This window comes from Corvus hawaiiensis, chromosome 14 (genome assembly GCF_020740725.1).
Source record: "Corvus hawaiiensis isolate bCorHaw1 chromosome 14, bCorHaw1.pri.cur, whole genome shotgun sequence".
Taxonomy (NCBI): Eukaryota; Metazoa; Chordata; class Aves; order Passeriformes; family Corvidae; genus Corvus; species Corvus hawaiiensis.
The window spans coordinates 22,029,408-22,055,724 of record NC_063226.1 but is presented as its reverse complement, the minus strand read 5'-3'; the positions used below and the strand labels follow the sequence as shown (position 1 = coordinate 22,055,724).

General features: G+C 59.7%; 2 protein-coding genes and 1 non-coding gene across 9 annotated transcripts; 1 reads left to right on the top strand and 2 right to left on the bottom strand.

Annotated features, from left to right (window-relative positions):
• Window positions 1-314: 314 nt before the first annotated feature.
• Window positions 315-5,959, bottom strand: KLF8 (Kruppel like factor 8). Of its 5 annotated transcripts, XM_048319281.1 has the most exons (6): window positions 3,540-3,790; window positions 2,828-3,001; window positions 2,455-2,650; window positions 1,745-1,871; window positions 1,507-1,640; window positions 315-1,315 (listed from the first exon to the last, which is right to left on the bottom strand). In XM_048319281.1, exons 1-6 carry the CDS (start codon window positions 3,606-3,608, stop codon window positions 1,134-1,136), a joined length of 882 nt encoding a protein of 293 aa, XP_048175238.1. In that variant the 5' UTR covers window positions 3,609-3,790; the 3' UTR covers window positions 315-1,133. The 5 variants fall into 5 exon arrangements, with proteins under 5 accessions (XP_048175238.1, XP_048175235.1, XP_048175236.1 ...); XM_048319278.1 differs by lacking the exon at window positions 3,540-3,790 and adding an exon at window positions 5,921-5,959 and having other exon boundaries at window positions 2,455-3,001; XM_048319279.1 differs by lacking the exon at window positions 3,540-3,790 and adding an exon at window positions 3,939-4,002 and having other exon boundaries at window positions 2,455-3,001.
• A 3,456-nt stretch (window positions 5,960-9,415) lies between these two features.
• On the bottom strand, window positions 9,416-22,231 carry LOC125333323 (ras-related GTP-binding protein A). 3 transcript variants are annotated; one of them, XM_048319184.1, is made up of 10 exons: window positions 22,027-22,225; window positions 21,565-21,598; window positions 18,183-18,282; window positions 17,131-17,197; window positions 16,052-16,274; window positions 15,331-15,426; window positions 14,453-14,575; window positions 12,018-12,109; window positions 11,078-11,193; window positions 9,416-9,890 (listed from the first exon to the last, which is right to left on the bottom strand). In XM_048319184.1, exons 2-10 carry the CDS (start codon window positions 21,589-21,591, stop codon window positions 9,793-9,795), a joined length of 942 nt encoding a protein of 313 aa, XP_048175141.1. In that variant the 5' UTR covers window positions 21,592-21,598; window positions 22,027-22,225; the 3' UTR covers window positions 9,416-9,792. The 3 variants fall into 3 exon arrangements, with proteins under 3 accessions (XP_048175141.1, XP_048175142.1, XP_048175143.1); XM_048319185.1 differs by lacking the exons at window positions 21,565-21,598; window positions 22,027-22,225 and adding an exon at window positions 21,097-21,196; XM_048319186.1 differs by lacking the exons at window positions 9,416-9,890; window positions 11,078-11,193; window positions 12,018-12,109 and adding an exon at window positions 13,357-13,652 and having other exon boundaries at window positions 22,027-22,231.
• A 413-nt stretch (window positions 22,232-22,644) lies between these two features.
• On the top strand, window positions 22,645-22,716 carry TRNAE-UUC. Its single transcript has one exon. It is a non-coding gene; the product is annotated as a tRNA-Glu (tRNA).
• Window positions 22,717-26,317: the final 3,601 nt, after the last annotated feature.

Here is a 26,317-nt window from a genome sequence, read left to right as displayed (position 1 = left end):
AGCTCCTTCCCAAGCAGCTGAGAGTTGTTTTCAGGGGCCACAGGCCCCTGAAGTGCCCCCACAGACCCTCCTCGCACCAGTTCCCCCATGCCCACACAGCCAGGGCAAAAGCACCAGCTCAGAGGGAGTCTGGGAAGCTCCTCCTCCCAACCAGCCCCTGCAGGGACTGCCCTGAGCATGGGGATGGTCATTGTCCCCATCACCCTTCCCACCATCCGACAGCTCCGAGCATCCAACCCCAAATCCTGACACCCTCCCAGCAACCAGGAGGGTTGCCCGGGGTGGGAGATGGAAGAAACACTCCACAAAAACCATTATTAAAAAGCAAAGCGTGTGGCCACAGCCGCTGGTTTAACTTAGAAACACTTCAAGTGGCCCAGAGTCTTCCAAAAAACCCGAGAGCTGCTGGCCCTCATCCCTCCCCCCCCACCCTGTCCCACCCCCTCGTAGAATTCCATAAAATAAAAGTTCCATGTTCCACAAAGTTTCCCTTTTTGTGGTGGTGATGGTCTTGTTTGTGGGTCACTGTTGGGTTGGGTTTACCCCGCTTCTTGATTCCTCCTTTCCTCCTGGCTCTCCGTGCCCCCAGCACTTCCCATGAATCCCAGCACGTGCTGAGGGGCACACAGAGAGGTGACGTCCCTTCTCCCGCTGGGACAGAGTGTGGGGATGGAGAGGGAATGGCCAACAGCTCCTCCACGGGGGCCATCACCCCCTGCCCCTGTCCTTGCCACGGCTCCCAGATTTTGCCCACGGGCACTGGGAGGGGCAGGGCACCGGGAGCACACGAGGGGCAACGGGCAGGAGGCTGAAGAGCCTGAGGCAGCTGCTGGCTGAAGTCCAGGTGAGGAGTCAAGGAGCCTCCAGGTGAGGAGTCAAGGAGCCTCCAGGCGAGGGCAAACCCAGGAATAAAAACAACCGGGGACAGGAGAGAAGGGGCAGCAGTCCCGAATCCATTGCTCGCCGTCCCGTGCCGGCGGGGCTCCTGCCGCGGGCACGGCTCGGCCCCGGCGCTCCCGCAGTCCCTGCCCCGCCCCGCAGGAGCGCCGGGGATGGATGGATGGAGGCAGGGAGGCAGGGAGGGAGGCGCTCCCGGCTCCCGGCGCGGCCCAGCCCAGCCCGGCGGGCACCGCTCACATCATGACGTGCCGCCGGCGGTGCAGGGCCAGGTGGTCGGAGCGGGAGAAGCTGCGGTCGCAGTCCGAGCAGCGGAAGGGTTTGATGCCCGTGTGCTTGCGGAAGTGCCGGGTGAGCTCGTCCGAGCGGGCGAACTTCCAGGTGCAGCCTTCCCACGTGCATTTGTAGGGCTTCTCGCCTGTGCCGGGGAGCACCGAGGGGTCAGCGCTGCAACAACGAGCCCCCACACCCCGCCCAGAAATTCCAAAAGGGGAATCCCTTGGTACCTCCACCCAGCAGTCCCAAAGGGCCGCCCCTCTGCCCAGGGACACAGCACCATTGCTCCCCCAGCCCAGCTCCCCCACCCAGGGACACCAATGCCACCCCTACCTGTGTGTATCCTCCGGTGGGCTTTGAGGTGGGAGCTTTTGGTGTAGACCTTATTGCAGCCCTCGAAGTCGCACTGGTGGATGCGCCGCTTCTTCAGGTCCGGGGAATCGGCTCTGGGCCCCCGTGCTGCTGGCCTGCCGGGAGCAGGGAGAGCTGGAGTCATGACCCTGGAGCCCACGGAGCCGCTGGGGGGCTCAGGGGATAAAGGGTGGGGAGGCACAGGCAGGAGGGGACTCACTCTCTCTGCAGGTCCTGGAAAGGCGCTGGGCCGCTCTCGGAGGCGCTGTCCTCGCTGTCACTGTTCATGTCCATGGGGTACACGGAGCTGGGGTCCATTTTCACTGGAGGGGTCCGGGAAAGGAAAGCTTTGGGGCACAAAGAGGGAAGGGATGAGCACAGCACAGAGACGTCCCCCGAAACACCCACTGCACATCAGGGGGTCAGCCTTCCCCCTGCTCCTGCAGCGCTCTGAGCGCTGCCTGTTCTTCCAGAGAATCCAATCCAACTGGGCAGATGGAGAACCCCCAAAGGGAGGAAACAACTTGGGGGGCATCACTTTTGGCTGCCTGCTCCTGCCCAGAGCAGAGCAGATGCAGGCCCCCCACCCTGGATAAGGTGGGAAGCTGGGAATGTCCTGGGAAAGGGGATTGTGGGGGGCACAGGGAGCAGCTGAGCTGAAACCAGAGCTGCTGGCAGCAGGCAGCCAGTGGGAAGGGCAGGGCAGGCTGCCAGCAGCAGGATGGGTGGAGGACAGGCAGTGCCATGCCCTGCGTGTCCCTGCCCTCCCCATGTCCCCTGGGGGGCACAGGCTGGGGGCTGAGGGGCTTTGTATGAAAGTGGCATGTGGTGGTGGCAGGGACACTCCACAGGGAGAAATGAGATTCCTTTCAAGGCAGGACAGATACCCCCCACTCCCCAAATTGCAGGGTTCCCCCCCGGTGCCCTTACCAGACCCAGCGTTCTTGCCATCCCCCCCGATGAGGGGCACGGTAATGGCGGTGACGCCGTCCGTGGGCACGGTGGTGTAGACGACGGGGAGCGACTGCACCACCACGGGGATGGTCTGCAGGTTGCCCATCTTGCTGGGCAGGTTGACGGAGGGGATGGTGTGGATGACATGGAGGATCTGCTGCCCGCTGCTGCCCTGCGTGGAGGCCAGGATGGAGCCGGGTGAGAGGACAGCCGGGATGGCCGAGGTGGAGCTGAGGCCGGAGGGCGGGACGGACACGGTGGTGGGAGCGGGAAGCGGGGGAGCCACCAGCATGGGGGAAGACTGGACCGAGGTGGGGGGTGGAGGCGGCGGGGCCGAGGCCGGAGCCACCTTAGATTTGTTGAGGGAGAGATCGACGGGTTCAGCCTGGGGCTGGCTGCAGTCGCTGGCCAGCAGCTCCTCGGGGGGCTCCGTCTTGATGTCAGCCAGCAGCACCGGGGGGTCGAGGGGGCCCTCAGCCAGCAGCGCCGACGAGCTCATGGCGAGCGTCGCCTTCCCCTGGCCCTGCAAGAGACCCGCAGCCCGTGAGGAGCCAGGGAAACTGAGGCACGGGGCGGGGGCGAAGAAGTTTTTTTAACGGGCTCTCACTAACCAACCGACCGGGGCGGTGCCTCGGGGCGGCTCCGGCGGGGCGTGGGGCCACCCGGGGGTCGCCGGGCCGGGCATGGCGGGGCCCGCCCGTGCCCTGAGGCGGGGCCGGGCCCGCCCGTCCCTCACGGACCCGCCCAGGCCCTCACGGACCCGCCCAGGCCCTCACGGACCCGCCCAGGCCCTCACGGACCCGCCCGGCCCCTCACGGACCCGCCCGGCCCCTCACGGCGGCCGCGGCGCGCGCCGAGGGCGGGAACCGCCGGCCCCGCCCCCCCCGCCCGCGCTCGCCTTTGTGCCGGCCCGGCCCCGCCCCCCGCGGGCGGGGCGTGGCGGGGGCGTGTCCCGCGCGCGGGGCGGTGGCGGCCCCGCCCCGCTCCTTCCCCCCGCGCCTTAAAGGGGCCGCGCCCCCCCCCCCCCCCCGGCCCGCGCCCCCCCTCCCGGGGTCACTCACGCACTGACCCGCGGGGCTCCCACGCGCGTCCGCCGGGCTCGCAGCTACCCCCGCCGCCCGCAGCACCATCTCCCGGGCCGCGCCGGCCGAGGTGCGAAGGGCCCCCTCGGCTCCACCTGGGATCGGCCGCGGGTGGAGCTTCTTAAAGGGCCCGGCCCGGCCCTCGCGGGAGGCACCGGGCACGGCCCCACCCGCGGCACCCCCAGCGCTGCGCACACGCGGGACCGCGACACAACCGGGGGACAACCGGGACCCCCGCCTCCACCGCACCCCGCGCTGTGTCCCGGGGCACGCATGGGGGTGCCCGGCACGGAGGACCCCCTGCCCAAAGCAGCTCCTCGTCACCCCCCCGCGCTACCCCGCGGCCCCCCGACCCTGCCCCGGGCCTCCCGCACGTACCTGCCCACGCAGGGACCGTCCCCGCCCGCGGAGCCCCCACGCACCGGCCTCGCGCGGCGGCCCCGCCCCGCCACACCCAGCGCCGCGCCCCGCGCACACGGCCCGGCCCCGCCCGGGGGGGGGCGGCGGCTACAGCTCACCCCCGGCACGGAACCGAGCCCCCGGCACCGGCACAGGGCCCCCCCGGCACCGGCACGAAGCCGCGAATTCACCGTCCCCAAAAAGCCGGACCCCCCCCAAAGCACCTCCACACTCAAGGCAGGGACCCCCCGCGAATCTCCCCCCCCACACACACAGCCAGGGACCCCCCCAAGCACACGCACAGAGCCACGGAACCCCCGAACACGGCCCCCCACGTATTACCCAGACACAGCCGAGAGCCCCCCTAAACGCGCCCCAAAAAGAGCCAGAGACATCCCTCCCCAGAACCCACCTGTTCACCTGGGGACCCCCCAACACACAGAGCCGCGGACCCCCTCCAAACACACGTTTCACCCCAAAACAGAGACAGAGACCCCCCACCCCCAGTAGCCACATATTCAGCTGGGGACCCCCCCCCAAACACACACACGCAGCCAGGGATCCCCCCAAACACTCCCATAATCAGCCAAGGACCCCCAAAACACCCCCGTCACACACTCACAAGCTACCAGCACCTCCAAAACACCCCCAGCCTCAGGCAGGGACCCCCATAGAACCCCTCCCCCCAAATCCAGGGACCTCCAAAGCACCCCCCCAACAAGGAGAGACGCCCCTCCAACACCCCACGCTCAGCCAGGGACCCCTCCAACACATCCCCAGGTACCCAAAACACCCCGTCCAGCCACAGCCCCCCCCCAAAAACACACCAGGAGACACCCCCAGGCAGACACACAACAGCCCCCCGCACCTGGGCACCTCAACATGTCCCCCCAGACCCCCCAGGACCAGCCCCCCACACCCGGGGGGTCCCCACAAACAGACTCATTGAGGGGGGGGGCACAAAGGGGCACCCCGTCCTCCCCTGAGGGACCCTGCTCAACCCAAATTTGGGGGTCCCTTGCACCCCAAAGCCCCGCGGGGGTGGGGGGTGCGGGATGGGGCAGCCGAGTGGGCGGGGGGGGGGCTCGTTACCCCCCAAATTCCACCATTGCTGACCCCCCCCCCCCCTTCATGGGTGAACTGAATTCCTCCGTCCTCAGCCTGGCGCACCCCGAACCCAGCCAGGCGTGGGGATTAGGGGCTCGGGGGGGGGGGCCCCTTCAAACCCACATATCTGGGGGTGCTGTAACCCCCCCCCAAATACTTTATGTCCCCAACTCCCCGGGAATAATTAGTGCCCCCCCTTTTTAGCCCTAAACAGCTTAAGGAGGGATTTCGGGTGACCTTGGGCAAGGGGGGGGGGAGCGTGGGAAAACGCCTTCCACAACCCCCTCCCCCCCGCTTTGTCCCCTACGTGTCCCCACCGCCCTCCCCCCCCCCCCCCCCCGCGTGTCCCCCACCCGTGGGCGTGGGGGGGTCACACCCCGCCGCCGCCGCCACACCCCCCCGTGGAATTTCCTCCGCGCTCCACCCTCCGCCAGCGGCCGCTCGGGACACGGCGGGGGGGCGCACGGAGGGAATACAGAGGGGGGGGATCCCCTCTCGGGGTGGGGGGGGCTCGAGCCCAAGCAGGGTCTGGCCCTTTAAGAGCAAAGGGCGTGGGAGGGGGAGGGAAGGGCGGGGCCGCCGCCCGGTGTGACCTCCCAGCCGCGGGGGGGCGCCCTGCCCGGAAGCGCGCGCGGCGCATGGAGGGGGGACACCCCACGCGCGACCCCCGCGTGAGGGGGCGAGGGGGGAGGGGAGGCCTGAGGGGGCCGCGGGGGGGGGGGGGGGCGGGACCCTCCCCCTCCTTTTCCCTCCCCTCCCCTCCCCCCCGCCGGACCCCGCGCTACCACCCCCCCCCCCCCCCGCCCCCCTCAGCCCCCACGCGGGCCCCCCCCCGCGCCCCCGGCCCCACGCACCGTCCCCCGCGCCTCCTCCGAGCGCATCCCCGGCCGCCGCCGCCGCTGCCCCCGGGGCGGTGCCGGGTGGGGCGGGGTGGGGCCCCCCACGGGCGGGGAGGGGCCGCGTGGGGCGGAGCTCCCCTCCCCCACCCTCTTTTTTTTGGGGTGGGGGTGCCCCGCCCTTTGAGGTGACATCATCGGCAGCCAATGCGCGGCTCCCCTCGCATCCGGCGTTGCCATGGGAACGCGCAGGATTTGGGGGAGGGGAGGTGAACCCCAACTTGTTCCCACCACCCCCCCACGGAGGGCACCCCAAAATCGGGGTGGGGGGTGCTGCTGGAGGGCTCAGACCTGGGGAACTCGTGGCAGTGATGGGGGGAGCAGAGACACCCCCCCCCCCCCCCGTTTGGGGTCCTGTGTCCCCCTGCTCCCATGAGGGGGGGGGGGAGAATCCCCCTGCACCCCCATCCACAGGGACTTGGAGCATCCCCAAATCCGAGCACCCACGGGTGTCCTGGGGGGCACTGCCTGAACCCCCCACCCAGTCTCTGCCTCCCGAGCCCCCCCACCACACAGGTAAGGCCCCCAAATACGTGGGGTACCCGCTTTGTACCGCCAGTGGGGTCTCCTGGGGTGTCGGGGTCCTGGCAGGGTTGGGGGAGCCCCTCCAAGGGGCTGCAGCCACCGGGTGGTCTGGGGGTCCCCTGGCCCCTTCCGGGGGGGGTTGCGGGGGTCTCAGGGAGCCCCTGGCTGGGGTGGAGCTGCCAGGGGGAATCCACCCCCCTGCTCACCCCCCGCTCTCTGGACCCCACTGGTTTTCCAGCTTCTTGTCCCAAGGAGACCTGGCTGCTCCCAGCACTGTGTCCCCAACCTTGAGGTCTCCCCAGGTCCTCACCCTGCTCTGAGTTTTCCAGGGGCAGGCCCAGGCTGGGTTAATCACCCCATAACCCCCCAAAATGCAGGACACCCCCCCCCCAGCCCTGACCCAGCTCATCCCCAGGGATGGGATATCCTGGGGGTGGGGACTCACAACCAGGCGTCCCCTACTCACGATGTCCCTGCCAGGGGTGACTCAAGCCGGTCACGGCCACCAAGGTGGTGACCTTGGCTGAGGAGGAGAAGCTGCAGCTGCTCCAGGCACACACAGAGCTCACCCAGGGATGAGGAGGGCACCCCCTTGACCCCCTACTTCTGCCAAGCCACCATGCCTCACCGGGACCAAACCGACCCTTTTTTGGCAAAAACCCCTTCCCCTCCTCAGGAAACACCCCGGGAGGCAGCAGGATGAGCTCAGGTAGGGACCAACCTCCCCTGGGGAGCTTTTGGGGGATGAGTGGGCCCCGCACCCAAAGGGGCCCCCACCCCAATGTCACCGAGCTGAAGGACCAGCTGCAGGCCCTGGTGACCTCCCCAAAAACACAGAAGAAAAGGGGGAGCGGGGCAGGGGGTCCCCCAAGGTCCCTTCTCCACTCTCCCTGGCAGCTGCTCATCCCCCAGGATGGATTTGGGCAGGAGGGGTTGGACCCTGGGCAGGGAATGGTGCGGATGCTCCTCATGAGGTGCCCACAACTCAGCGGTGACAGTTCAGGGTGACTTTGGCGAATCCATGACCCCCTGGATGCATTGGAGGAGCTGGTTCCAGCTGGAGAGCAGCGTGTGGTCACCACAGCCCTGGGTCCACCCCCCCCAGCAGCTCCTGGGGACAATTCTGTGCCACTAAGGAGGGAAAACAAGTGGGAGCATCCCCAGGGAGACCCTACAGAGCTCATCCTGGGGGAAACAGCCTGGAGCTGACCCCAGCGGAGCCATCCATGCTCCAACACAAGAAAGAAATGGTCAAAAAACCTGGAATTAGCTCCAAGACGACCCCAGGGAGCACAGCCTGCCCCAGGGAACTCATCCCAGACCCCACAGCAGCTCCGAGGGGAAAGGAACAGGGCCAAGGGGGGATTTATTCAGGATCTCAGTGACACATGGCATCGAGTTTCTCCTCATTCCAAGGTCAAGTGCTGAAGGAAAAGGCCAGATCACAGCCACCTCGTCCAGGTTTGGGATGATGTTTGTGTGAGAAACATCTGGAGCAGACATCAATTTATTTTTTTGTTTTCTGATGGCAAGAGCTGCCAGAGAAAGTGGGGAGAGTCTTCCAGAAGGTGGAATGAGGGTGCTGAGCCTGATCTCCCAAACCTCCCTGCTTGGAATGGAAGGAGCCAGTGCAGTCACCAACCCCAGGCTCCCAAAAATGCCTGGGATGTGCTTTGGGAAGGGAGAAAGGACACAGCACAGTGCTATGGGAGCAGGCAGGGCAGGTGGCCTGACACAGCCCCCGTGTTTGTCACAGGCTGTCACTCAATGAGCACCTTGGCCACAGCAAAAGGACAAGGCTGATTCCCGAAGAGCCCCCAAATCCGTGCACTTCGGGAAAAGGGATTTGAAGCAGGAGAACGGCAGAACTTCACCCCAACCCCCCCACCGGGTCACTGCCCTGGGAGGCTCCGGCCAGGCCGGGATTTGGCTCCTGGCAGCTCCACCCCGCTCGTCCCTCCCAGCCCCTCGTCACCTGCCCCCCACCCCACGTTCCCTTTTGACATCATCCCACTTCCACTGCAGTTTGATCCCTAAGGAAACCCACTGGCACCTCGGCGTCACCATGGCAATGAGGCAGCGTTCCCACTGTCCTTCCTCCCCGCACCTCCGGCGGGAACAGCTCCCAGCAGAAGGGGCCTCAGTCTCCTGGAATTGCGACCAGGAGGCCTCTCCTGCTCTCCTGAAGCCTTTCCCTGTGGGAGGGGATATTCCAAAGGCTTCAACAGCCGGATCATCCTCTTGCTCCGAGGGCAGGATTGAGTGTGGGAAGCTGTGACATTCCCAGCAGGGTCTGCCCTGATCCCAGCCTGATCCCAACCATGGGGCAGCTCCACGGGGGAACCGAGGTTGTGTCGGGGCTCGTTCCACGATTCCCACTCCAGGTATTCCACACCTGCATCCCAGCGAGCACAAACTCCGCCACGTGCCCAGCCCATTCACAGCTCTCCAGAGGCTCCTGGTGGGAACAGCTCCTCTCCCACGGGGATGATTCCCATTGGAACTCTCCCAGGCCGAGGCACGGCAGCTGCCGGGTGGGCGGTGCGAGACGCGGGTGTTGAATTCCAGGAGGATGGAGCAGGGCTGGGAGCTTTTGTGCAGAGCCCCCTGGTTCTCCAGCCCTTTTAGCTTCCCGTTCTCACTCCCTGGACTCGCCCCGGTGGATTTCTCCCCTCCCAGTGGGTGTGTGGGCAGGGATACACAGAAGAGCCAGGCACGGAGCACCACACCCTTTTTTACAGAGTAACTTGATGCAGCAAGAGAGAAAAAAGGGAGGGAGATGCTGCCAAGCGATTCCCAGTGAAACTCTGGAATGGCTTTCAGCCAAATCCCCCCAAAAAACACGAAGGGAGCCATGCAGCTCCTACAGCTCTGCTTCCCAAAGCTGCCCCGGGATCTGGGAGAAAGCAAACCCACTTTGCAAAGCTCTTGGATCTGAAATCCCTGGTAGCAAAAATTTATTTCCATGACCGAAGACGAGGAGAAATTTATAAACTTATTCTAGCAACCATCCAAGGAAACAGTAAATATCCCATCACCCGGCAGCCACACATCCACGAGGGCTCTGCCACAGCCCTGCAGGGCACACATCACCTGTCCTGCCTCCTTCCCGACCCCTCCCGTGCCAGGGAATTCCGGGAAGTGGATCCAGCCGACCTCCAGCTCTAGTGTCCAACGTGATGAGGAGAAAAAACAAGCAGCACACTCATTTCAAAGCCCAACAAAGACACGGACAGTGTTAGATTCTCCTAAAAAGAAGTAGTCCCGATCCGTTCTTTCTCCCCCCAAAGCCCCAGTGCCTGGGATCAGCGCATGAGCAGGCTGTGCTTTGGTCCATCCACCCTCTCCAGCTTCTCAAAGTGTTTCCTGGCGTTCCGGATGTTGATCAGAGTGGCCGCGGAAGCTGCGACGGAAAAGGGACAGGGGAGATAAAAAGAAGTTAAAACGGGTGAGGATCACCACGTCCTCAGGGCTGCCTGTCTGCAAGGCCTGGGTGTGCCCTGCTGCTCCCCAGCCAGGCAAAATCCAGAGTGGGAGGGGCTGGCCAAAATTTAGTGGGCGAAGGTCTCGGAAAAATTTAATGGGGGATGGTCTGGGCAAGGTTTAATGTGAAATGCTCTGGGTAAAATTTAATGAGGGAAGACCTGGGCAAAATTTGATCTGGGATGGCCTGGGCAAAATTTAATGTAGGAAGGTCTGGGTAAAATTTGACCTGGGATAGTCTGGGCAAGATTTAATGTGGGATGGTCAGGGCTGTTGGCTGATCCCAGGAAAAAAGGAAAAGCCTCTCCCAGGGAGAACTGCTCATCCCACAGCTGCTCCCCAGCCCAGCAATGCCTCACTACCAGGGATCCCACACTGTCCCAAATTCCCTAAGTGAGGAGGGCAGAGCAACCACAGCAGCAGGCCCGAGGAGTCCTGGGCAGTGCCCCTGGAGCCCCTCAGCTCCCAGCAGGAATTCCAAGAGCTGCGTAAACAGGGAACTGCTCCCAGGGGCTGCGGGCTGGCACTGCTGCAGCTCCTCCTTGGGATAAATAGATGCTGCTAAAATTAGAGCCTGTCCACTAGAGACAGCCCAGGCAGCCAGAGCAACACCCAGACATGAGCCAGCCCTGCTTCCTCCCCAAAAATCACCGGGGCTGCCAGCTCCCAACTGCCCAAAATAGGTTTTAGGCACGACCTGCTCAGCCAGGTCTGCTTTGGTGGTTTCCTGGGACAGCAGCAGCAGCTCAGCTGTGCCACCACCTCTGCAGGGTCCTGCTCACCTCAATCCCTCTCTCTTCATTACAATCAGTTCTGTAATTAACAACTCAATTTCCAACAGTTTAAACTGGACTAATTTCACCTTTTTAAAGGTTTTTCTTGGGTTTTTTTTGTCCCAAACTGGTTTCTCTTGGCTCTGACATGACCACCATCACATGACCTCCCCACCCTGCTCGCACTCAATCCCTCTCTCTTAATTAAAATCACTTCTGAAATTAACAACTCATTTCCCAACGGTTTAAACTGGACTAATTTCACCTTTTTTTGATTTTTTTCTTTGTGGGTTTTTGGGATTGGTTTTGGCCCAAACAGGTTTCTCTGACTTACGTATGGAGGGGTCTGACATGACCACCATCACATATGTGTTGGATGTGAAGATGTCAATGAAAGCAGCAAAGTTGGAGTTCCTGACCTCCATGCTCTGGAAAGAAGCTGCCAGCTTACTGAAAAACAAGGAAATCAAAGGGAAAAAAAACAGTGAATGAAGAGCTTTTGTGCCCACATGGCCAAAATATCCCTGATCCGAGCTGCTGGGAACATGGAGGAGCTGGAATTCCCACTTGGCAAGGTGTGGTTACAGCAGGGCTTTGGCTGGGCTTGGTTTTAGAGACAAAATTCCTCAGTTTTGGGCCAAAATGAGAACAATATCAGCTGATTTGTGCATTGAATGAAGGAAATTCCAGACACAACCCCACTGACCAGGCCTGCTCCCCGTGGATACCAGGGCTCAGCCATTCCCAGCTGGACACTCTGGATGAGCAGCAGAAATAAGCGTAAAATGGGAATATCTGGAAACATCTGGACATCTCTAAACCACCCAGAAACTTCTCCATCCTCTCCAGCTCCACACAGCCCCAGTGTTAACCTGACTGTGGAGCCTGGGGGCTGTGCAAAGCCAAGCTTCCCACTTTTCCACTGGAAATAGGGATAACAGTGTCTGCAAACCCCGTCCTCCCCAGCCAGCCCTCAGGGACAGGGCTGGAGCAGAGCTCTCCAGCTGACATTCCCAGGTTCCAAGATCAGTTCAGCCCTAGAATTCTTCTGCCTTGATCTAGGAGAAGGAGGGCTGGAATAAAACAGCACCAAAGCTCTCCCACCATCAGCAAAGGGGGAAGTTAATGAAAGAATTAACATTTAATGATTTGTGTTGCAGCAATTCCACCCTGGCATTCCAGCTGCTGAAGAGTCAAACTGGGATTCTCTGGAGAGCCCTCTGGAAAAAGCTGGGATAGCCCTGATCTCCCCAGCGCTGATGAGAGCAGCTCACCTGCAGCTCAGCTTGAACTGTTTGATGATGTTGCTGATCTTCTCAAACCTGTGCACGTCCCGCTGCTCCTTGCACTGATAGTGGGAAATCACCTGCAGAAGGGGCACAGCCAGTCAGGGATCCCAGCACAGCCTTCCCAACAGCAGTTCTGGGAATGGCTGGGCACCAGGGCAGGGATTCCCTTTTTTGGCTGATTGGATCTTGGGAAGTGTTTACAGCAGTTCTTGCGGGGCTCTCGTGGAGAAAGGAGACTCAGTGACAGGATCAGCACACAAAGATCTGCCAGGTGACACCACTGTCCCCCTGAGGGCTGAGAGCTCCACCTCAGCAGCCATTTAATCTTGATCCAAAAACAGGTGGATACAGGGAAAAAAGGCATCCATCACCTCAGGAATGGGCCAAGTGCTGGGACAGCTTTTCCCTCCTAAGGTGCTGCTGGGACATTGCCCATCCTGCCCAGGCAGTGATCCCAAAGCCAAATCAAGCTGATCCTCCCTAAGAAAAGCAGCTCAAAGGCAGCTAGGTCCTTAGGAATTCCCTCTCCACGACTCCAGTCAGAGCAGAGGGAGCTCAGAGCAGTTCTCTCCTCTCCCTCCCCCCGAGATCCAGCAGCCAGGAGCGGCCCTGAGTGCCTGGATGCCAACACCCAGAGAATCTGAAGGTTTTTAGGAATCCTTGAGAACATCTCCAGAAACATTTCCACCGTGCTGGTGGCCCCAGCCCTTCCCTCCTCAGCCATGTCCAGTGAGAGCTGCGTTTCCTGCACCAACAGCTCCATCCCCACTGCAAACCTAACAGGAATCTCTTAAAAACCTCAGGCCAGCTGCTTTGAACTCTTCAGAATCCCAAAATCAGCTCCCACTGGATGTGTCCGGAGCCCTGGCACAGGGATGTGAAGCTCTGCTCTACCCAGGGAATCACATCTAACAGGTTTTTTAGGTTTCTTTTTCCCTTAACCACCTTAAACCCATCACTTTTAAACTTGCCCAATTATTCCCACAAGCACAGCTTTAGCCACATCCAAGGCTTGCAATTCCCAGTGTTCGATTTCCTTCCTGAACTTCCCAGATGAGGTTTTTTCACTACAATTTCAACATAATTTTGGAATGAGGTTTTCAGAGGAACATTTCCCAAAGAGAGTCACACAGGGAGATTTCCCTTCAAGAGAAGAGAATCCTGGGAATGTTTAAATATATGAAAAAAAGGGAGGAGTTTTTGAAGGAGTCACCACTGCACTTAAATTAAGCACAGAATTTTTGTAGCAACAGAATTTTTGTAGCAAAGATCATCCTTTTTCAGTTAAAAATGTCCTTGTAACAATCACACTGTCACACACCCCAAGGTGGAACTGTTTATTATCTCCAGAAGGTCAAAAAGCAGAACTTGCCAGGCATGGCAAGTGTTTGTTTCTGATAGTTGAAGGAGGAAGAAAAGTCGTGGCTCCTTTCCCAAATTCCCTCCATCATTTCCAAATCACCAGCAAGGAAAACACTCAGAAAAATTCAAATATTTCCTTCAGCTCAGCAGGAGTTTGGTGCCAAGTGTGAAGAGCCCAGCCCAGAAATCAGGAATATGGACAAGCACCAGGGGTGGTTTTATCCAGCACCTTTGCAGAGGGATTGGGAGCACAATACCCTGGAAAAGCATCACAATCCCATGGCTGATCCTCTATCCCTGCTCTGGATTTGCAGAACATCAAAAATCCAAAGAAATCAGGTGCAGCTCAAATGCCCCAGCAGGAGGAAGTGGAGAGGTTTGGTTTTGAAGCTACAAAAGGTTCCTGCCCTGCACAGAGAGGGATTCTCGGAGCAGTCCCACCACAATGGGGACATGAAACACAACCAGAGCCTGGAGGAGGAAACCCCAACCAAACCTCAGCTCAGCTGCTGCAGGGGGGGATTTTGGGATGGTCCCATGAGCCACGGGGTCCCAGCAGCTGCTTTCAGTGTCCCAAGGGCTGGATCAGGGCATTCTGCACCTCCCAACTTCCGTGGAATCCCACAGTGGGTTGGGGTGGAAGGACCTCAAAGCTCACCCAGGTCCAACCCTGAGACCTTCCACTGTCCCAGGCTGCTCCCAGCCCCAATGTCCAGCCTGGCCTTGGGCACTGCCAGGGATCCAGGGGCAGCCCCAGCTGCTCTGGGCACCCTGTGCCAGGGCCTGCCCACCCTCCCAGGGAACAATTCCTGCCCAATCTCCCATCCAGCCCTGCCCTCTGGCACTGGGAAGCCATTCCCTGGCTCCTGTCCCTCCATGCCTTGGCCCCAGTCCCTCTGCAGCTCTCCTGGAGCCACTTTAGGCCCTGGCAGGGGCTCTGAGCTCTCCCTGGAACCTTCCCTTCTCCAGGTGAACATTCCCAGCTCTCCCAGCCTGGCTCCAGAGTAGAGGGGAGGGAAAGGGAGGCTCCATCCAGGGAATCCATCCCAGGAACTCACCAGGAACGTGGCTCTCTCAAACAGCAGCACCTCGTCTGCCTCGATGATCTGAGCAAAGTTCCTCAGGTTCATCTCGAGCTGCTGCACGTTGGGGATCAGCTGATAGACAATGCTGGACCAGGCCTGCACGTGGAGACACAGAAAGGTCCCATTGACTCTTCCCTCCTCAGCCCCTCCTGATAAACATGCTCCCAAAGGGATTTTTGGCACTTCTGGCTGGCGACAGCCTGGGCAAGGCTGAGAAGCTTCTCCCCCCTCTGTGCCCAGGTCCCAGAGGGAGCCCAGAGCTGAGGAGACTCTTCCCTGCCTCAGGTTCTGCTCCACCAGGCAGAGAAACCCCAGTGCTGCTGAACAGGCTTAAATCATCCCTGGTTTTAGTTGGGAATGCTTCTGTCTCCTCCCGCTCGAGTTTCCAGAGAGTTTTAATCCTGAGCAAGGTCAGGGCGCAGATGGACACTTGGCAGCTCATCCCTGATCCAAACAAAGTTCCACCTTATCCCAACAGGCCAGGAACAAGCCCAGCAGGGACTGGGAGTGCTGGGATCAACATCTGCCCTCACCCAGACTCGGAGTTTCCAAGCTCAGCCTCCCCTCCCTGCCCAGCTGCTGCCCCAGGCGTGGAGCAGTGCACAAGCTCATCCTTCCCGAGAGCCAGGGGATATTTGGGATGCCTGTCTGCCAAGTTCCTGATAGCTACCACACACTCCTGACTTTTTTATATTAATTGATTAAACCCAGGATTAATTTGGGTTTAATTTACACCCTCCAGAAGAAGCTGAACGTGGCCAATCACTGACAGACCAGCAGCAGCTACAGGGATCCTCCTCCTGCTCCTGTTCCAAGTGGGAAGGCAGGTCTGGAGAGGAAGCTGCACCAACCTTGTAGAGTGTCTCATCCCAGATGGAAGTTCTAAAACAAACGCATTCCAAGGGCCGGGAAAGGCGCTTCAAGTCTTCCTCACGCTCCTTAAAAATCTGGGAAACAAAGAGAGTTTGGGGTTGAGTGTAAATATTCCTGCCTGTGCTGTGGTTGTAGGAACTCAGCATTTTCCCACCTCCCTGTGACCTTTCAAAAGGCACCAAACACCTCTGAAAGGTTGATCCCCAGCTCTCCCAGGATGTTCAAGGGCTTAAGAGGATTTCTGGAAAGGCAGAGCAGGATCAATCCACAGAAACCATCTCCTGATTAACTGGGGAAGTGTCACCTCTTGGATTTCGGGGGCGTTTTAGCACAAAGCCTGGGCTGGACTGAAAGAAGCAGCTGAGCTGAAAACAACTGTCACTGTCACCCCCATCCAAACTGTGAGCAGGGGGCTGAAGCAGCTGGATTCCCTCCAGTTCTGCTCCCTCCCGGAGCCAAGGTGTGCTGGGAGCTCTGGAAGCAGGCAGGGAAGGCTTTTTTTTATCCCTAAAAACCATCACTGCTGTTCTCCACTGGATTCTGGGATGCCACACTTTAAAAAAAGGCAGGAGAAGCTCTGAAAACATCTGAGAAAGCTTTCGAGGAACAGCCCTGAGGGGCTGCCTTTGAAGCGTGACCCACATGGCACAGGGGATGCTCCGTGTGGGAGCATTTCCATGGCAACTCCCAGCTCCTCACCAGATCCCGCTGGTCCTCCTGCACCAAGTCCATCTTGTGCACCAGGCAGAAGATCTTGGCATCGGGGGAGTTCTGGAGAATGGCCTCCAGGCAGGACTGGTAGTAGTGCATGTCCTTCTCCAGCTCCCTGCTCTCCACGTCGAACACGTAGATCAGCACCTCCACGTTGCGGAAGATGTTGTCCCTCTGGCTGGTGAAGTAGTTCTCCATGAAGGTGTCCTGGCTGAGGGAGCAGGGCAGGAAAACAGGGAGACACCCGTTAGAGCCCGTGAGGTTTTTTCACTACAGTTTAGACACAATTTCAGGATGAGGTTTTCAGAGGAACATTTCCCAAAGAGAGTCCGACCGGGAGATTTCCCTTCAAGAGAAGAGAGTCCTGGGAATGTTTAACGAGATGAAAAAAAAAAAAGGGAGGAGTTTTTGAAGGAGTCACTATTGCACTTAAATCGAGCACAGAATTTTTGTAGCAAAGATCATCTTTAGAGCAGCTCTTGCCTGGCACGCTGGGTTTGTGGGAAACTCCTCCTGCCGGGAAGGCAAGGCTGGGATTTGGAGCTGCACTCAGGAGGCCAGGCTGGACCTGCATCCCCTGAGCATTCCCAAGGAAAGCTGGATGCTCCTGGAAAGCATCAGCCCCCCAATGAAGCTGAAGCTTCCCTCGTGTCCTGCTGCTCCTGGCCCCAGGCTGGCTTTAGGAGCTGTTTGTGAAACCCCACAGCAACAGGTGAAATGTGACCTAAAGCATCAGCTCAGCCTTAAATCCCAGGATTTAAAGCTCCTTTAACTCTGCCTGAATACGGCTGAGATGATCCAGAGGCCATGGAGCTGAGGAGGGGACAGCATTCCTTGAAAAAAGTTGCTTCCAAGAGCCATGGGATCAACGTCCAGCGTGGCCTCTCTGCACAAATCCCACCTGGATGGAGCTGGAGATGAGCAATTCCAGCACCTCAGGACAGCAGGAGAAGGGGCTTTCCCTGGCACACCTCGTCCCTGGGGGAGGAGAATCCACTCTGTTCCATCCCTGATTCCCCACAGCCTCCCCCAGAGGTTGGAAAAGGACAGGAATCATCAGTACCTACCCTCCGCAGTCCCACAGGTTCAGCACCAGGTTTCCCAGGAATCTGACATGGGAATGCTCCACATCAACTGCAAAGAGACAGCAGGAGTTCACAGACTGCACCATACACCTGGGGCAGAGCTCGGGCAGCCAAAAATCATGGAAATTAGCAGAAAATCATGGAATGGTTCGGGCTGGAAGGGATTAAAGCCTTCATTCCAGCCCAGACATGGGCAAGGACACTTTCCACTATTCCAGGGTGCTCCAAGCCCTGTCCAGCCTGGCCTTGGATGGGCCATTCCTCACAAAGCAGCCCCAGTTTGTAAATCCCACCAAAACAGCATTTCCCAGAGGAATTCAGAGCCCATTGCTCTCCTTGGGAAGCACAATTCCCCTTCAAGCACACATTCCCTGATCCCAGGGATATTGAGGGATGACTCTGCAGGGCTTTAAGCCCTCCTTAACAAAAAAAACCAGGAATACAGGGAATGCAAACTTCAGGAAGAGACCAAATTTATGGCAAAGAGGAAATTTACACCAATCCCTGACACTAAATCCTCACAGACCCTTCCCAGCGAGAAGCACCAGATCCCAACAACTCCTCCCCCTCTTCCAGAGGAATCCCTTCTTGCTCTTTCCCAACAAAGGCTTTGGAAAGGGAAAAAGGAAAGGCTCTCATTAAGCCCAGTGCATCATCCTGCCAAAACCACGGGGGCACTGCAGGATCCCTGTGCTGGAGACCCCTGGATACAGCAGGAGTGTTCCACCAGCACAGAGGAGGCTGACAGATTTAGCTGCACCAAAGGCTGCTCCCTGATCCCCCCCAAAAAAAGGAGTTAAGGATAAAAGTTGAACAATAAAGCAGCGAAGTCCATCCCAGTGCTGCCTTTCCCTTCTCTCCACTTCCTGCCTGTCCCTGGCTGATCCCGGGAGTGAAGCTCCCACTGAGGTGTGGCAGCTGGGAGGACCTGCAGGGCCACACCCGACCCAGGGATCGCTGCAGGGAACAGCCCCGCCCCTCTAATGAGAGGGTTGGAGCCCTGGGATCTGGGAATTCAGCCGGGAATTCCTTACTCGTGGCTCCCAGGCGCCGCGTGTCCCGGGCGATGTAGTTGGCAAAGATAATGGATCTCATGCTGGTCTTCCCAGACCCACTTTTACCCATCAGCAGCACCTGCAGAGAGGGAAAGAAGGAAAAATGAGCTCTCACAGAGCACCGAGTCCTTCCCAGCTCCCTCGAGCTGACATCTGACTGCCAAAGCTACTAAGCACAGGACTGGCACATTCCAGCTGGGAATGCACCAGGAGAGAGGCAAAGAGGAGCAGGTGGGAAGCAGGAGACACGTCCCAACCCTGCTGTCCATGGTCACTGGGCCCTGGTCATCCCAACCCCTGCTGTCCATGGTCACTGGGCCCTGGTCATCCCAACCCCTGCTGTCCATGGTCACTGGGCCCTGGTCATCCCAACCCCTGCTGTCCATGGTCACTGGGCCATGGTCATCCCAACCCCTGCTGTCCATGGTCACTGGGCCCTGGTCATCCCAACTCCTGCTGTCCATGGTCACTGGGCCATGGTCATCCCAACCCCTGCTGTCCATGGTCACTGGGCCCTGGTCATCCCAACTCCTGCTGTCCATGGTCACTGGGCCCTGGTCATCCCGTCCCCCTGCTGTCCATGGTCACTGGGCCCTGGTCATCCCAACCCCTGCTGTCCATGGTCACTGGGCCCTGGTCATCCCGTCCCCCTGCTGTCCATGGTCACTGGGCCGTGGTCATCCCAACACCTGCTGTCCATGGTCACTGGGCCCTGGTCATCCCAATCCCTGCTGTCCATGGTCAGTGGGTCATGGTCATCCCGTCCCCCTGCTGTCCATGGTCACTGGGCCCTGGTCATCCCGTCCCCCTGCTGTCCATGGTCACTGGGCCCTGGTCATCCCAACCCCTGCTGTCCATGGTCACTGGGCCCTGGTCATCCCAACCCCTGCTGTCCATGGTCACTGGGCCATGGTCATCCCAACCCCTGCTGTCCATGGTCACTGGGCCCTGGTCATCCCAACCCCTGCTGTCCATGGTCAGTGGGTCATGGTCATCCCAACCCCTGCTGTCCATGGTCACTGGGCCCTGGTCATCCCAACTCCTGCTGTCCATGGTCACTGGGCCGTGGTCATCCCGTCCCCCTGCTGTCCATGGTCACTGGGCCCTGGTCATCCCAACTCCTGCTGTCCATGGTCACTGGGCCCTGGTCATCCCAACCCCTGCTGTCCATGGTCACTGGGCCCTGGTCATCCCAACCCCTGCTGTCCATGGTCAGTGGGTCATGGTCATCCCAACCCCTGCTGTCCATGGTCACTGGGCCCTGGTCATCCCAACTCCTGCTGTCCATGGTCACTGGGCCCTGGTCATCCCAACCCCTGCTGTCCATGGTCACTGGGCCCTGGTCATCCCAACCCCTGCTGTCCATGGTCACTGGGCCCTGGTCATCCCAACCCCTGCTGTCCATGGTCAGTGGGTCATGGTCATCCCAACCCCTGCTGTCCATGGTCACTGGGCCATGGTCATCCCAACTCCTGCTGTCCATGGTCACTGGGCCCTGGTCATCCCAACCCCTGCTGTCCATGGTCACTGGGCCATGGTCATCCCAACCCCTGCTGTCCATGGTCACTGGGCCATGGTCATCCCAACCCCTGCTGTCCATGGTCAGTGGGTCATGGTCATCCCAACCCCTGCTGTCCATGGTCACTGGGCCATGGTCATCCCGTCCCCCTGCTGTCCATGGTCACTGGGCCCTGGTCATCCCGTCCCCCTGCTGTCCATAGTCAGATTGAACACTCTTCCCAAAAAACATGGACAAGACTTGGGAAGATCAGGAGCGGCCTCCCCATTCCCAGCTGCTCCCACCTGATGGCTCTGGTGGCACAAAGGGCTTTAAGGATGAGCAGCGGCTTTGTCTCAACCCTTGCAGACCAGAAACAACCCCTCACCCCCTGGTTTTCCACCCCAAACACTCTCTCCTCACCACAGGGTGGTTTGGGTTGGGAGGGACCTTAAAGATCTAATCCTGCTCTTCCCACAACTTGCTTGGTTTTCTTTTCCCCAAATGCCAGGGACATTTCCAGTTCCAGGTGCCAGAAGACCAGAAGGAAAGGGAAAAGCAGATGAGACAGCCCAGGTCAGGGTCCCCAGAGCAGGGGAGACTCTTCATGGCTCCAGTGACTCCTCCCCAGAGGAGACACTTGGCTCCATGGTGTCCCATCCCTGCAGACCTCAGGGGAAAGGAGAGGCAGCCAAAACGGAGAGGGAATGCTGGGGGTTGGGATGAGGAGAGACAGTCACACCAGAGACAGTCACACCAGGCAAGGCTCTTTACATTGTGATCTAAAAATAAAAATTAAACAAAACAAACCCATCAGTGGCAGCCAGCACAGCCTTGCTCACAAAACCCAGCTGTTAAACAAGTCCCAGCTACAAAGCCAAATCCAGCTTTCGGCAGCAGCCAAAATGAGTCTCCCATCCAGGAGGGATTTCAGGAGAACAGGCGCCTGCCCAGCCTCCCACCCTCACCCTGTGACAGCAGAGAGGAGCTGCCACAGCCTCGGGACAACACCAAGGCAGAATTCCCCGATCCTGCTTGCTCAGGTCATTCCTGCAGCAGCTCCGGGCTGGGAGCGCCCTGGCCAGAGGGAAGCTGCCCACAGGTTCCAGGGTTTGGCAACAAAATCCTGTTCCTGGCTGTTTCACATCCAGGCAGGCAGGAGAGGCCACCCCAGAAGGTGCCGTGCCCTGTCCTGTCCTGTCCCCTGAGCTGATCCCAGAGAACAGCCAAGCTCTTATTTCACAGCACCAGCACAAAATCCCAGGCAGAAACTCGATCCCACTCTGAGGCACGGCCCAAACCAGCCCCAATTCCCACAGTTTGGGCTGCAGAGGCCCTGCAGAGGGGTGAGACAGCAGCACCGAGGGCCAGGCAGGGAACCCAATCCCACCTCACCATGGAAGGGCAGCCAGATATTCCTTTAAAAGCTCTGGATACGCTCCTGCTGGGATACACCCACCCCTGCGATTCCCAGAGCTGCTGCTGTGTTAAATGTCATCCTCCCGGGAGCCCTGAGCGAATGCGGGGCTCCTGGGACACCTCGGGAGGGTGGCCCAGGGACAGGGACGGGCTTGGAGCAGATCCTCCTCCCTGAGCAGGGCATTTGCAGAGCGTTTCGCAGAGGGTTTTGCAACAGCCCCGGCAGCGCCCGGGGAACAGCAACTGCCGGGGAAGGCTCTGCACGAACCCAGCCCACGCCCAGGCCAGGATCAAACCCGGTTTTAACGCCGGGCACTTTCAGCAGAGGATGCAGCGCTGCCTCCGAGAGGCACCGGAGCCCCAGCCCGAGGGACGAATACAACAAACGGTGTTCATGGATGGGGATGGGGAAGGAAAGCACAGGATCCTCCTTCCCGTCCTTACCTTTTTCTTCATGGCTGTGCTTGGCATCACACACCTGCCGAGAGAAACCCACCTTGGATCGCTGCTTTCCTCCCAATCCCAATCCCAATCCCGCCCCCGGCACTGGGGAAGCTCTGACACAGCCCCAGCTCCCCTCCCCCTGCTCCGGGCCATGGGGAACTCCCGCTGCGGCCGGGAAACCTCCGGCGTTCCCGAAATCACCCGGCCCGGGCGGGATCGCTGCGGCCGTGCCGGGAGTCCCCGCGCAGCCCCTTCCCCCGGGATGGCTCCGCAGCCCCCTTTCCTCTGGATTCCCCGCAGCCCCTTCTCCCGGGATGTCCTTCCGTTCTCCCGGGATTCCCCGGTATGGCCCCGAAACCCTTTTCCGGGGACGCTCCGCAGCCCCTTCCCCGCGATCCCCCCGGGATGCTCCGCAGCCGCCCCCGGCCCCCGCGCCCCCCGGGCCGGGCCGCGCCCCGGTACCTCCGGCGGCGATGGGCGGCTCGGGGCCGGCTGGGGGGCGATGCCGGTGGGACCCCCGGTACGTCCGGCGGCGCGGGGGACGCTGCCGGTGCGACCCCGGTGGCTCGGGGAGGCTCGGGGGGGTGATGCCGATGTGAGCCCCGGCAGGCCGGGCGGCTCGGGACGGTCGGGGGGCGCTGCCGGCGCGGCTCGGGGGCGGGTGGCGGTGCCCCGGCCTGGCGGGGCAGGGGGGCGGCGGCGCGGGCCTGTCCCGGGCCTGTGGCGGTGCCCCCGTCCCGCCCCCCGCGCTCACGGGACCCAGCGCTCCGCCGCCGGTCACGTGAGCGCGCGCGCCCCGCCCGCCGCGCGCGCCCGCGCGCGTCCCCCGCCGTCACGTGATGCGGGCGCGGGGCGGCTGAAGCCCCCGGCCGCCATCTTGGATGAGGGCACGGCCTTTCTGGCAGGGCGGGGGCGTTTATGGCCGGGGTCCCGGTGAGTCCCGGGTATTCCCGGTGGCTCCCGGTGTTTCCCGGTGGCTCCCGCGGGACGGCGGAGCGGGGCCCGACGGAGCCACCGCGGGGATCAGCGGGGCGGGGCGGAAGCATTTTGAGGTGCGCGGGCAGTGCTGCTTTCAGCGCCTCCCATATGGTCTAGCGGTTAGGATTCCTGGTTTTCACCCAGGCGGCCCGGGTTCGACTCCCGGTATGGGAAGCTTCCGTTTTTCCTCCCGGATAGGTTCCCCGCCTTCATTTCTAGTTTTTCCGCACATTCTCCCTCAGAACTCCTCAGGGCCCTGTTTTTTTTGCATCTCTGTGGTACAATTTCTCGGCGCCAGGAGCCTCCTGAAGCCGTAGGAAACACTTTGCCACTGCAAACGCAGCCTCCCACCTGTTTGAACGCTCAAGTACATTGGAGCACAGAGCCCCCAGCTAATTACCATGCTGTTAATCGGCTTCTTCTCTAAGGCAAGCAAGAAAATTCACGCTTGTGTCCCACGGTGTGTTTTAAACCGCCCTGACTTGCTCAAGGCAAATTGGATTGTGCTGCAACTCCAGCAGCAAAAATCTGAAGATCCGTACATAGAATCCATATATAAGATACAGATTTATAAACGTGTGGAGCTCATTGCTGAAGGGATTCCTGGGAGCTCTCCCAAACCTGTGGGACTCTGAGATCTGCTGGGGTTTCCTGGTGCCAGATATCCTGGGAGCTCCTCGGAGCCAGAGCCACCAGCTCGGGTGTCCCCTCCCAGAGCCATCGATCGCCTCCTGTGTCCCCTTAGAGCCATCATCTCTGGGTCCCTCCAGAGCTTTGTCACCCTGGGTGTCCCCCCTGAGTCCCATCACCGCTCTCAGAGCTTTGTCACCTCACGTGTCCCCCCTCAGAGTCTTGTCACCCCCTTCCAGAGCTCGGGCACCTCACGTATCCCCTCCATCCCTTGGCATCCGGCACGTTTCAGCTCCAAGGGAATTCCAGCCTGGCAGACCTTGAGCTATTTAATGGGTGGGAATGGCAGTGCTTGTCCCACAGGATTCCAGGTTTTCAAGCTTTTTTTCCCCTCATTCCTTAAGGATTTTAAAGCCAACATGGACATAAAAATGGGTTTAGATTTCTCCTTTAAAAACTGGGAAAGATGTGGGGAAAACACCCAGCCCCCCTTCCTTTTTGTATTTGATTTTTACAAATGTTTTCTCTTTGTATCTCAAACATCAGCATTCCTCGTCAGAGCCTGAACCCCAAACTGCAGACTTTTGTCTGACTCTGGGTATGTTCATTTTATATTCATGCAAAACACATCCCAGGAGCAGCTGTGACAGTGACTTTGTGTCCCCTAAAACTGTGCCAAGGTCCATGAGAATTTGGAGCCATTTCACCTCTTTGTTCCTCTTGCTGAACTCTCAGATATCCCAATTAAACAGAAAAAAAATGCAAAGTCTAATTAGCTGTGAAGGGGGAAGAGAATAAAATGGTTTTTTCTCTCCCACCCCCCTTCCTTCTGGACCTCTCCTCTATTTTTAAAGCAGATTTTGGAAGAAAATGGTACAAAGTCAGAATATTCTGATAAAATTCATCTAATTCCCTGATGTTCTTGTAGGAGAGCAACTTGTCTCCAGTTTTGGAACTCAGTTTATAACTGAGCTGCACAATGACAACATTCAGTTGCTGCCAGCAGCTGCTCTGAGCTGTCCTTGTTCAGCAAGAGCCCTCTGCTCACAGATCCTCTACACTCAAGTTGTTCAATTTTGAAGTTTTATTTGGCCAAATTTTCACTTAACAACCCAAAAGCTGTAAAAAGTGCAGCTCGGGGGCTGTGCAGAGATAACCCCACGCTCCAGGAGTGAAATGCAACCCCTGAACGAGCACTGAGCACTCCAAACTCTTTGTTTTTATGACTGTGGCAGACCACAAAGAGCTAAGAGAGGTGGAGCTCCACGCTTCCCTTGACACACTGCCGTGGATTTGGGATTTAGGGCTGTTTGCACAGAGATAAAAAGATAAAGGCTTTCCCACCATCTTTAGCAGCAGCACAGGAAATCAGGCAGGAAGATTTGCTCACTCCCAAAAATATCCAGACTTTCCTAATTCAGCCCACAAGACAAAAATAGCTTCATCACCAGGTACTGTTTAATTGGCTTCAGTACTGCAGCCACTGCACTGAAACAAACCAGTGACCCTACAGAATCATCACTGTCAAGGAGCAAAAGGCCCAAACTGAGCTGCCAACACTCAAAGACCAAACATTTTGTGTACAAAAAGCAGCCTGGGGTTTGCTGCTCTCTGATAAAAGTTGTACTCAGGGCTCAGCAGACGCCAAGACTGTTGGGATTCCCTAGGAATATGTGGATGTCTCAGAGCTGTGCAGGGAGCTCAGGCTGACAGAAACTCCTCTGCTGCTCCACAGTCTCTGTAATCCCCTTTGCAGCCGTTTCGTGTCTCGTCTGCGGTAATTCCAAATGAGCGAGCAGCGTGTGCAGGGAAAAAGGAGGAAACCAGGGAATGATCAGAGGTGTCTGCACAGGAGGGAGCCTTGTCAGGGGGATCCTCCAGCTGCAGACGGAGATTCCCCTTCTATTCCCAGCTCTGCTCGGAAAGCCGGGCACGCCTTTGCTGTCCGTCTCCCCAGCTCTGCTCAGCCCTAACCATCCTTGTTTCCTACAACATTCCTGTCTTATCTCCCGCTTTGAAGGCTACAGAATCCTTTTGAAAAGCTGTCAGGATTCCACAGGACAAGCGGAGCTTGCACGCAGAGCTACTATTGAGCTTGTCGAGCTCTGCACGCCAACCGGGAGTGTCTGGTTTAACCCTCAGCGTGCATTCAGCACAATATTCACCCCGACTCAGGAGCAGGGCTGGAGATTCCTGCTCTCCATCCTGGCATGTGGGGGGAGTGTGACAGCAGCTGTCGGCCAGCAGCAGAACACGGCTCCAGCGATGCGGGGAAGCTCCTCCACGGATAAATCACAGCCTGGAGCAGCTCCTTCTCTTGACCACCTCCAACTCTTCCTTTGGAGAGGATGTGGGACAGGGTTTCTGCCCTTCTCCTGCTGCCTCCAGCTCCAGGACACGGACAGGATCGCAGCCGCCTCTCCCACATCCCTCAACCAGATCCAGCCTGGAACACTCACCCGGCACGAGCACAGCGCCAGCCTCTTCCACGGGGTGTCCCTCAACGGAGATTTTTCACCCACAACCGGAGACTCTTTCCTTTGACCCTCCTAAAGGCCACCAAAGACACCGCGTGGCCCCCGGGACCCCCCCGGCCCAAGTCCCGACCCCAAAAGCGCTCCCGGTTCCCGCGGCTCCTCTGCCCGGACCGAGGCCCCCTCACAGCCCCTGGGACGTCACCGCCGCGCCGCCGCCTGCCCTTGGTCGCTTCTGGCCCCGCGCCTGCGCACTGCGCGCCCGGAGCAGCGCTGCTCCCGCCGCTCCCGGTGCTCCCCGTGCCCGCGGTGTTCCCGCTGCTCCCGCCGCTCCCGGTGCTCCCCGTGCCCGCGGTGTTCCCGCTGCTCCCGCCGCTCCCCGTGCCCGCGGTGTTCCCGCTGCTCCTGCCGCTCCCCGTGCCCGCGGTGTTCCCGCTGCTCCCGCTGCTCCCCGTGCCCGCGGTGTTCCCGCTGCTCCCGCCGCTCCCGGTGCCCGCGGTGTTCCCGCTGCTCCCGCCGCTCCCGGTGCTCCCCGTGTTCCCGGTGCTCCCCGTGTTCCCGCTGCTCCCGCCGCTCCAGCTGCTCCCCGTGCCCGCGGTGTTCCCGCTGCTCCCGCCGCTCCAGCTGCTCCCCGTGCCCGCGCTGTTCCCGCTGCTCCCGCTGCTCCCGGT